Source organism: Oncorhynchus masou, chromosome 31 (genome assembly GCF_036934945.1).
Source record: "Oncorhynchus masou masou isolate Uvic2021 chromosome 31, UVic_Omas_1.1, whole genome shotgun sequence".
In the NCBI taxonomy this organism is placed as follows: domain Eukaryota; kingdom Metazoa; phylum Chordata; class Actinopteri; order Salmoniformes; family Salmonidae; genus Oncorhynchus; species Oncorhynchus masou.
The window spans coordinates 102,796,480-102,807,506 of record NC_088242.1 but is presented as its reverse complement, the minus strand read 5'-3'; the positions used below and the strand labels follow the sequence as shown (position 1 = coordinate 102,807,506).

General features: G+C 46.5%; 2 protein-coding genes across 2 annotated transcripts in view; one reads left to right on the top strand and one right to left on the bottom strand.

Moving 5' to 3' along the window:
* The first annotated feature begins 275 nt into the window (after positions 1 to 275).
* Positions 276 to 5,493, top strand: LOC135524849 (inosine-uridine preferring nucleoside hydrolase-like). Its single transcript, XM_064952710.1, has 6 exons — positions 276 to 660; positions 2,969 to 3,175; positions 3,310 to 3,492; positions 3,922 to 4,033; positions 4,194 to 4,330; positions 4,692 to 5,493. The coding sequence occupies exons 2-6, from the start codon at positions 2,993 to 2,995 to the stop codon at positions 5,055 to 5,057; spliced, it is 981 nt and encodes a 326-aa protein (XP_064808782.1). The 5' UTR covers positions 276 to 660; positions 2,969 to 2,992; the 3' UTR covers positions 5,058 to 5,493.
* A 3,509-nt stretch (positions 5,494 to 9,002) lies between these two features.
* The window catches only part of LOC135525091 (transmembrane protein 131-like), a 28,181-nt gene continuing 26,156 nt past the window's right edge, over positions 9,003 to 11,027 (bottom strand). The window contains exon 14 of the mRNA XM_064952845.1: positions 9,003 to 10,575. Within this exon, the coding sequence (XP_064808917.1) occupies positions 10,342 to 10,575 (234 nt within the window). The 3' untranslated portion in view covers positions 9,003 to 10,341. The remainder of the gene's footprint in view (positions 10,576 to 11,027) is intronic.

The following is an 11,027-nucleotide window of genomic DNA, read 5'->3' as shown; positions in this document are numbered from 1 at the left end:
TTTCGGTGTGAATTTGTTCGGGTCACCCAAAAAGTAACATATTGCAGCTTCAAGACGAAAAGCATATTTTTGTTTCAATAACTTTGTACAATTACAGCCATTCGCATACGTCGCACACGTGATTAGCCATTCGCATACGTCGCACACGTGATTAGCCATTCGCATACGTCGCACACGTGATTAGCCATTCGCATACGTCGCACACGTGATTAGCCATTCGCATACGTCGCACACGTGATTAGCCATTCGCATACGTCGATTAACGGACAGTCTATATCCGGGTTGCATCCGAGGTTAACGATACATACATTGGAGATTTCCGAGTTCCCTGTTGTTTTGAATGCGTCATAGAATGAATAACTTTACTCAACATAAAGGCTTGGCTTCTACATTTATTTTTTATTCAAGGTAAATTGTCGCACGTATTGACAAAAACACTCACTTGCCAAAGTAGATTCACATGCAGAACGTCGTATGTTTTCTACTGCCGCGTTCACGTGATAGTCTGAATTAAGACACGTTGTCATTTTCTGACTTGCTACCTGGTTGTAAATCAGAGAAGGCGGCACATGTGTACATACAAACAGGAAGCAGGAAGCAGTTGTTATTCCACTAAAGTCTGATCTGCACAACACGAAGCAATGGTCGTTTAAAATTTTGGTAAGTCTTGGTATTTGAATGACAGTAATTCGTATTACGTTTCTTTAGTCGTATTTATGGGATATACTGCCCCAGTATCTGTGCAGTGAAGAATGTCAACGATGAACATGACTTGTCTTCTCTCTAATGGTGCTCTAGACAAACACCCGAGTTGGATGCCATCCGCGGAGCCCGATTATTATGATGGGCTTTCTTTGTTTTTTTATTATTATTTTTACAGTTTCCAGTTGTCTTGAAGTATTCAAGTGGTTTCAGAGTTGAGTTATTTTGAACACCGCATAATGCCCAAGAAGCTCCGATTCGACCTCCGGTTAGACGGCGCTGCACGCGTTATAGTGTCAAAATACTTTACTTATTCACCAAATATGGAGTTTCGCCGAACTGTCTTAATTTACCCTCGTTATGTACTTCCAAAAACATTTACAGGCCTTTTTTGCACTTCCAATGTATTGAGCTCTTAGACTTCCAACCTGTGCCTGTCAGTAAATCAGTGGTAAATTAGAGGTGACGAATGGGCTTTTTTCTGGAAGTTCGTAACGGGAGTAAATGAAGATAGTTGTTAAACGAAACTCCAGATTTTTGTGTTTGAATAACAGATGCATTTTTACATTATAACGCTTGCAGAGCTATCTAACGGAGTCCGAGCTTCCTGGGCGTTACAGGGATACACATGGTGTAATGGATCACACATCCAGGGAAACACATGGTGTAATGGATCACACATACAGGGAAACACATGGTGTAATGGATCACACATACAGGGATACACATGGTTTAATGGATCACACATCCAGGGATACACATGGTGTAATGGATCACACATCCAGGGATACACATGGTGTAATGGATCACACATCCAGGGATACACATGGTGTAATGGATCACACATCCAGGGAAACACATGGTGTAATGGATCACACATCCAGGGAAACACATGGTGTAATGGATCACACATCCAGGGAAACACATGGTGTAATGGATCACACATCCAGGGAAACACATGGTGTAATGGATCACACATCCAGGGAAACACATGGTGTAATGGATCACACATCCAGGGATACACATGGTGTAATGGATCACACATCCAGGGAAACACATGGTGTAATGGATCACACATCCAGGGAAACACATGGTGTAATGGATCACACATCCAGGGAAACACATGGTGTAATGGATCACACATCCAGGGAAACACATGGTGTAATGGATCACACATCCAGGGAAACACATGGTGTAATGGATCACACATCCAGGGATACACATGGTGTAATGGATCACACATCCAGGGAAACACATGGTGTAATGGATCACACATCCAGGGAAACACATGGTGTAATGGATCACACATCCAGGGAAACACATGGTGTAATGGGATACACATGGTGTAATGGATCACACATCCAGGGATACACATGGTGTAATGGATCACACATCCAGGGAAACACATGGTGTAATGGATCACACATCCAGGGAAACACATGGTGTAATGGATCACACATCCAGGGAAACACATGGTGTAATGGATCACACATCCAGGGAAACACATGGTGTAATGGATCACACATCCAGGGAAACACATGGTGTAATGGATCACACATCCAGGGAAACACATGGTGTAATGGATCACACATCCAGGGAAACACATGGTGTAATGGATCACACATCCAGGGAAACACATGGTGTAATGGATCACACATCCAGGGAAACACATGGTGTAATGGATCACACATCCAGGGATACACATGGTGTAATGGATCACACATCCAGGGATACACATGGTGTAATGGATCACACATCCAGGGAAACACATGGTGTAATGGATCACACATCCAGGGATACACATGGTGTAATGGATCACACATCCAGGGAAACACATGGTGTAATGGATCACACATCCAGGGATACACATGGTGTAATGGATCACACATCCAGGGAAACACATGGTGTAATGGATCACACATCCAGGGATACACATGGTGTAATGGATCACACATCCAGGGAAACACATGGTGTAATGGATCACACATCCAGGGAAACACATGGTGTAATGGATCACACATCCAGGGATACACATGGTGTAATGGATCACACATCCAGGGAAACACATGGTGTAATGGATCACACATCCAGGGATACACATGGTGTAATGAATCACACATCCAGGGAAACACATGGTTCTATATGTGACGTTGATAACTTGATAATGCACATCTACAATACTCTTCCTGTTCTCCTTAAATATAATTTAAACTCCAAAGACGAGGCTTTTTAAATTTTATTTTTAACAAATGTTCCCCCTGCGCAGCTGATCTGCTTTTCCACTGCCACCATGGCCCAAAAGCTGGTAATAATCGACACAGATGCAGGTATAGATGACGCCCAGGCGATAATGATGGCCGCGGCCGTTCCAAGCCTGCAGATCCTGGGGATAACATGCTGCTTCGGGAATACTGATGTGGACAACGTCTGTCAGAATGTGCTGCTGGTGCTGTCTGTCTGTGAACGCACACAGGTAGGAACCCAGCTCAGAGGCTTCCGCCCCCGTCTGTATTATCTTGACGAGGATACGTCACACGTGTGGCATTCGTTCATACCACACTTGGTTATCTGGGAAGCTCATAACACATGGCTGTATATTTCTCATAGATTCCAGTGTTCCAGGGTGCTGCTGGTCCCCTGGTGGGGGCAACCAAGGCTTTCAGCGACCACTTTGGGACTGACGGGCTGGGAGATGTGCTGGAGGACAGAGACCCACAGTGGAAGGAGAAGCTCCAGAGAGAACATGCTGTTAATGCCATGATCAGACTGGTAGCTGCCAACCCTAAACAGGTACTGTAGGCTCCCCATCTGACAACCCCTAAACAGGTACTGTAGGCTCCCCATCTGACAACCCCTAAACAGGTACTGTAGGCTCCCCATCTGACAACCCCTAAACAGGTACTGTAGGCTCCCCATCTGACAACCCCTAAACAGGTACTGTAGGCTCCCCATCTGACAACCCCTAAACAGGTACTGTAGGCTCCCCATCTGACAACCCCTAAACAGGTACTGTAGGCTCCCCATCTGACAACCCCTAAACAGGTACTGTAGGCTCCTAATCTGACAACCCCCTAAACAGGTACTGTAGGCTCCCCATCTTCAGTCCGTTGGGAGACAGTGGATGAATGATGATCCTAGTTTAAGTCACTAAGTGATAATAAGACGTGGAACGTGACTATTGCACGCCGCCAAGTCTTCTTGCTCCTCGTCCCTTGACAGGTGTCCTTGGTGGCTCTTGGGCCGCTCACCAACCTGGCTCTCGCCATCAGACTGGACCCTTCTTTCCAACAGAACCTGAAGGAGCTCGTCATTATGGGAGGCAACATGGAGGGTAACGTTACAATCAATCATAGACAATAAGGTTGTTTCCAAATGCATCCCAAATGACACCTTATTCTCTACATAATGCACTGGTCTAAAGTAGTGTACTCTGTAGGGGAATCCGGTGCCATTTGGGACTCCCCTATTTTGACCAGTATTTCTCCTTCCAGGTAAAGGGAATGTATCTTTATGTGGAGAGTTTAACTTTGTGATGGATCCTGAATCTGCCTTCATTGTCCTGGAGGAGTACCTCTGTCCTACACGCATAGCATCATGGGAGTATTGCTGTAGGAATAAACTGGAATGGGTAAGGAGTTAGGGTCAACCTTCAGATGGCTCTTATTACTTTATATCTATATAGGACATTTAATTATTACTAATAACTGTTTAGAAAAGCATTTACTTGACTTCTTCAACAGTTATCTCTGTACACTCCTATAACCCCACCCAATGTACGATTTACCTGATTTTATTACAGGAACACAATCAATATTAATAAAATTGTTTTGTATTTCATTGATTACTCACAGCTTGCACTTCCTAGTTGCTAAGGAATGCTCCCTTTCCATATACACTACTTCACTAAAGTCTGCCGACCTCAACAGGTCTTAAATATATACTAAAATTAATCCCTTTTAAATTTGATTTATCTTATTTTCATTGACCAGGAATTCTTTGAAAAGCTGATTAACGAGGACACGCCTGCTGGTCGCTTCATGAAGATGATCACGTCCAAGTGTTGGGGTTATTCCAAGGAGGCCATGCTGAGTAAGAGGGATGTGTACTTCGGGCCTGGCTTTGTCTCCTACGATGCTTATGCAGTGGCAGCGTGTATTGACAGCTCTGTGGTGACAGAGAGTATAGAGTGTGCCGTCAGGGTGGAACTACAGGGGGAGCTATGCAGAGGGATGATGGTTCTGGATCAGAGGAACAAACTGAACAAAAGCCACCGTGTTTCTGTCATGAAGACCTGTGATCTGACCAAGTTCAGGCAGTTACTCATGGCTTCCCTTAAACAACCCTGTAGGAAGTAGGCTACGAGACAGACCAACCTGATGTCGGCCATGCGTTGTAGATCACCTGCAAGCAGCAATGAACGGGGTTCACAGGATGACAGAAAGGAGACTAGAACAGTTAGTGCTTGCTTTTTTATCTATCTGCCAAAAAGTATGAATGAGGGATACAAAGTATATTGAAACAGGTGCGGTTCCTGAGTTAATTATCGTCCCATTCTTCAATGGGTTTTGAGAAGGTGAGGATGCAATTGAGATTCTCTAGGTCAAATGGGATGGCGGATATGAGGGATTAAGTGAGACTGCGCATAACAGCGCCACCCACCGGCCCAGAGTCTGAGAGAGACGTATACCTGTATGTGTAAGACATTGTAACTAACACAGACAACACTCAGGGCCTTATTTTCACATCTGATTTGTACTGTTTAATCAAATAAAATTCATTTTAATGAGTTCAGTCTGCCTTTTATTTCAATTTGGTGACAGTATTAACCTCAACCGGACACTTTAGGCCCCGACTTCCAGAGTCAGATGAACTCACGGATATAGTTTTTACGTCTCTTTATGAAGGATGTTATAGGAAGTTTTGTGAGCCAATAATAACTAGATAAAGGGCCTCAGTGAAAATACAGAAGTATTCCAACAAGCTTTTATTTTTTAAAGACAATATTCATGATGTTTCCATGAGTGGACTGTAAACAAAGCAGATCCTAACTGTTCAATAGGACTGCATTCAAAGGGTGTCCTCTGTCCTGAATGAAACCACATTTCAAATCAGCAAAGAAAATAATGAACACTAGTCTGGTCCCAGACGTGTTCTAGTCAAACAAAGAGCAGAGTGATTGCACAAACACACTGGCATCCAGGCTAGAAAACAACCCTGAAAACAGAGGACAGTGCTTTATGAAAGTATTCAGACCCCTTCACTTGTTCCACATTGTTCCGTTAGTCTTATTTGAAAAATGGATTTAAATGTTTTCCACCTCATCAATCTACACACAATGCCCCACAATGACAAAGTGAAAACAGTTTAGACATTTTTGTAAATGTATAAAAATTCAGACCATTTTGCTATTAGACTCAAAACTGTTCCCATTGATCATCCTTGATTGGAGTCCACCTGTGTTAAATTCAATTAATTAGAAAGGCCACACATTCCATGTCAGAGCAAAAACCAAGCCATGAGGTCAAAGGAATTGTCCGTATAGCTCATAGACATGATTGTGTCGAGGCGCAGATCTGAGGAAGGGTACCAAAACATTTCTGCAGCATTGAAGGTCCCCAAGAACATAGTGGTCTCCATCATTCTTAAATGGAAGAAGTTTGGAACCAACAAGACTCTTCCTAGAGCTGATTGCCCGGCCAAACTGAGCAATCGGAGGAGATGGGCCTTGGTCAGGGAGGTGAGCAAGAACCCGTGGGTCACTCTGACAGCTCCAGAGTTCCTCTGTGGAGATGGGAGAACCTTCCAGAAGGACAACCAGCACTCCACCAATCAGACCATTATGGTAGAGTGGCCAGACGGAAGCCACTCCTCAGTAAAAGGCACATGGCAGTCCGCTTGGAGTTTGTCAAAAGGCACCTAAAGAACTCTCAGATCATGATAAACAAGATTATCTGGTTTGATGAAACCAAGATTGAACTCTTTAGCTTGAATGGCAAGCATCACGTCTGGAGGAAACCTGGCACCATCCCTACGGTGAAGCATGGTGGTGGCAGCATCAGGCTGTGGGGATGTTTTTCAGCAGCATGGACTGGGAGACTAGTGAGGATCGAGGGAAAGATGAACGGAGCAATGTACATAGAGTTGCTTGATGAAAACCTGCTCCAGAGCGCTCAGGACCTCAGACTGGGGTGAAGGTTCACCTTCCAACAGGACAACGACCCTAAGCACACAGCCAAGACAACGCAGGAGTGGCTTCTGCACAAGTCTCAGAATGTCCTTGACTGGCCCAGCCAGAGCCTGGACTTGAACCCGGTCGAACATCTCTGGAGAGACCTGAAAATAGCTGTGCAGCAACGCTCCCCATCCAACCTGACAGAGCTTGAGAGGATCTGTAGAGAAGAATGGGAGAAACTCCACAAATACAAGTGTGCCGAGCTTGTAGCGTCATACCCAAGAAGACTCAAGGCTATAATCGCTGCCAAAGGTGCTCCAACAAAGTACTTTTTAAAATTATAAATTAGCTTTGTCATTATGGGGTATTGTGTGAAGATTGAGGGAAAAAACATCTATTTATTCAATTTTAGAATAAGGCTGTAACCTAAACAAAATGTGGGAAAAGTCAACGGGCCTGAATACTTTCCGAATGCGCTATGTGTCTGCTATACACAACGTGCTTATTTCAACAGAGTCGAACCATACTGCAGCACTGAGCCACAAAGCAGACCAACACAACAGACCAGCATTACCTGGCTCTGGTTCAGGTCGCTGTAACACCCTGGACCAGAGCTAGTGAACAACAGACCAGCATTACCTTGCTCTGGTCCAGGTCGCTGTAACACCCTGGACCAGAGCGAGTGAACAACATACCAGCATTACCTTGCTCTGGTCCAGGTCGCTGTAACACCCTGGACCAGAGCTAGTGAACAACAGACCAGCATTACCAAGCTCTGGTCCAGGTCGCTGTAACACCCTGGAACAGAGCTAGTGAACAACAGACCAGCATTACCAAGCTCTGGTTCAGGTCGCTGTAACACCCTGGACCAGAGCTAGTGAACAACAGACCAGCATTACCAAGCTCTGGTTCAGGTCGCTGTAACACCCTGGACCAGAGCTAGTGAACAACAGACCAGCATTACCAAGCTCTGGTCCAGGTCGCTGTAACACCCTGGACCAGAGCTAGTGAACAACAGACCAGCATTACCTTGCTCTGGTCTAGGTCGCTGTAACACCCTGGACCAGAGCTAGTGAACAACAGACCAGCATTACCAAGCTCTGGTCCAGGTCGCTGTAACACCCTGGACCAGAGCGAGTGAACAACAGACCAGCATTACCTTGCTCTGGTCCAGGTCGCTGTAACACCCTGGACCAGAGCGAGTGAACAACAGACCAGCATTACCAAGCTCTGGTCCAGGTCGCTGTAACACCCTGGAACAGAGCTAGTGAACAACAGACCAGCATTACCAAGCTCTGGTTCAGGTCGCTGTAACACCCTGGACCAGAGCTAGTGAACAACAGACCAGCATTACCAAGCTCTGGTCCAGGTGGCTGTAACACCCTGGACCAGAGCTAGTGAACAACAGACCAGCATTACCAAGCTCTGGTCCAGGTCGCTGTAACACCCTGGACCAGAGCTAGTGAACAACAGACCAGCATTACCTTGCTCTGGTCCAGGTCGCTGTAACACCCTGGACCAGAGCTAGTGAACAACAGACCAGCATTACCTTGCTCTGGTCCAGGTCGCTGTAACACCCTGGACCAGAGCGAGTGAACAACAGACCAGCATTACCTTGCTCTGGTCCAGGTCGCTGTAACACCCTGGACCAGAGCTAGTGAACAACAGACCAGCATTACCTGGCTCTGGTCCAGGTTGCTGTAACACCCTGGACCAGAGCGAGTGAACAACAGACCAGCATTACCTTGCTCTGGTCCAGGTCGCTGTAACACCCTGGACCAGAGCTAGTGAACAACAGACCAGCATTACCTTGCTCTGGTCCAGGTCGCTGTAACACCCTGGACCAGAGCTAGTGAACAACAGACCAGCATTACCTGGCTCTGGTCCAGGGCGCTGTAACACCCTGGACCAGAGCTAGTGAACAACAGACCAGCATTACCTGGCTCTGGTCCAGGTCGCTGTAACACCCTGGACCAGAGCTAGTGAACAACAGACCAGCATTACCTGGCTCTGGTCCAGGGCGCTGTAACACCCTGGACCAGAGCTAGTGAACAACAGACCAGCATTACCTGGCTCTGGTCCAGGTCGCTGTAACACCCTGGACCAGAGCTAGTGAACAACAGACCAGCATCACCTTGCTCTGGTCCAGGTCGCTGTAACACCCTGGACCAGAGATAGTGAACAACAGACCAGCATTACCTGGCTCTGGTCCAGGTCGCTGTAACACCCTGGACCAGAGCTAGTGAACAACAGACCAGCATTACCTTGCTCTGGTCTAGGTCGCTGTAACACCCTGGACCAGAGCTAGTGAACAACAGACCAGCATCACCTTGCTCTGGTCCAGGTCGCTGTAACACCCTGGACCAGAGCTAGTGAACAACAGACCAGCATCACCTTGCTCTGGTCCAGGTCGCTGTAACACCCTGGACCAGAGATAGTGAACAACAGACCAGCATTACCTGGCTCTGGTCCAGGTTGCTGTAACACCCTGGACCAGAGCTAGTGAACAACAGACCAGCATCACCTTGCTCTGGTCCAGGTCGCTGTAACACCCTGGACCAGAGATAGTGAACAACAGACCAGCATTACCTTGCTCTGGTCCAGGTCGCTGTAACACCCTGGACCAGAGCGAGTGAACAACAGACCAGCATTACCTTGCTCTGGTCCAGGTCGCTGTAACACCCTGGACCAGAGCTAGTGAACAACAGACCAGCATTACCAAGCTCTGGTTCAGGTCGCTGTAACACCCTGGACCAGAGCTAGTGAACAACAGACCAGCATTACCTTGCTCTGGTTCAGGTCGCTGTAACACCCTGGACCAGAGCTAGTGAACAACAGACCAGCATTACCTTGCTCTGGTCCAGGTCGCTGTAACACCCTGGACCAGAGCTAGTGAACAACAGACCAGCATTACCTAGCTCTGGTCCAGGGTGTTACACCGGCCTGTGTTGGTAAAAACATTCCTTTCCTCTTGTTTACATTTAAGAGGTGTTCCTAAAAATGAATCTGAATCAAGACTGTATTTCCCCCCCCCCCCTGAATAAAAAGCGTGTAACTGCTGTGAACTAAATGGTCAGGGGGTTTTGGTTTGTGTTAGAAAGTGCTGGGGCTACCAAATTACATTGAAACTTTTTCTAGACGGGACTCGTCGATAAAATTATTTGTTTTGATGTATATTTAAGTACTGTTTAACAATTGATACCATGGTGTGTTTCTGATTTAGACCGGAGTCCGTACACGAGGTCTGCTCACATGACGTAAATATGCCATTTACATGAATGCATGACTTACGTGATAATTCAGTTCAGAATTATCACATCTGTGAGAGCGAGTTAGCCTGAGTTCCAGCCTGTTTGTGCTACGCCAACTCTTTGGCAATCATTTTCATGCCACGTCGCCATGTTTGGCTTGATAAAAGACAGCATTGGAGTTGGCACGAGCTGAAACAGATTTTGGGACCAGGCTCCTCAGTGGCTGGACCAGGGCTCTGAGCCGTGTTTGCCGAGGGTGGGCCTCCAGGGGTCGTAGGAACGGCTCATCTCAGTGGGGGCAGTTGGAGGGGCCAGGCCCAGGGTGGGAATGCTGCTGGGTAAGTCTGGGAGGGTGGAGGAGTGTAGTGCAGTGTCTCCACTAGTGGACCAGATGGAGCTGCCAAAGGGGGTGGTGGTGGACCAGGGGTTCCTGCTGCTACCCAGGACGGACTGGAGAAACAGAGGAAATCATTTGTTTTAACGTCTCAATATATCTGGCCTATATAAAGCTAGTCCACTACTTCAGTCCAGTGCACTACAGGCTAAAAATATCAAGCTTTTACTACTGGTGGACATGGGGGTTACCTGGACATTATATCACTGAAGAACCCCCCTAGATGGACTGGAAGTTACCAGAAAGATATACAATATGATCAATCGATTTGTAGCAGTAGACCAGGTGAGGTGATGTTAAATAGGTTTATCGTTAGTACAGGAAGGAAGCTACATCAGTATAATTAATAGACCTGGAAAGCTTTTTAATAACAGGTGAAAATGGGGGGGGGGGCATGTCTCGACAATATATCGCATTGACTAACGTCAAAAACAGTTTCTTCACTTCACTTTGTACCCCGGGAGTGTTAAGATGGTCCTGTGAGGGGGTCTGACCACATGTTAAGATG

Bases quoted from the DNA above. Each gene is read 5' to 3' on its own strand.
- LOC135524849 (XM_064952710.1), top strand. From the start codon at position 2,993: ATGGCCCAAAAGCTGGTAATAATCGACACAGATGCAGGTATAGATGAC. The intron at 3,176-3,309 runs GTAGGAACCCAG...TATTTCTCATAG, and splicing joins CTGTCTGTGAACGCACACAG to ATTCCAGTGTTCCAGGGTGC. The intron at 4,331-4,691 runs GTAAGGAGTTAG...TTCATTGACCAG, and splicing joins GTAGGAATAAACTGGAATGG to GAATTCTTTGAAAAGCTGAT.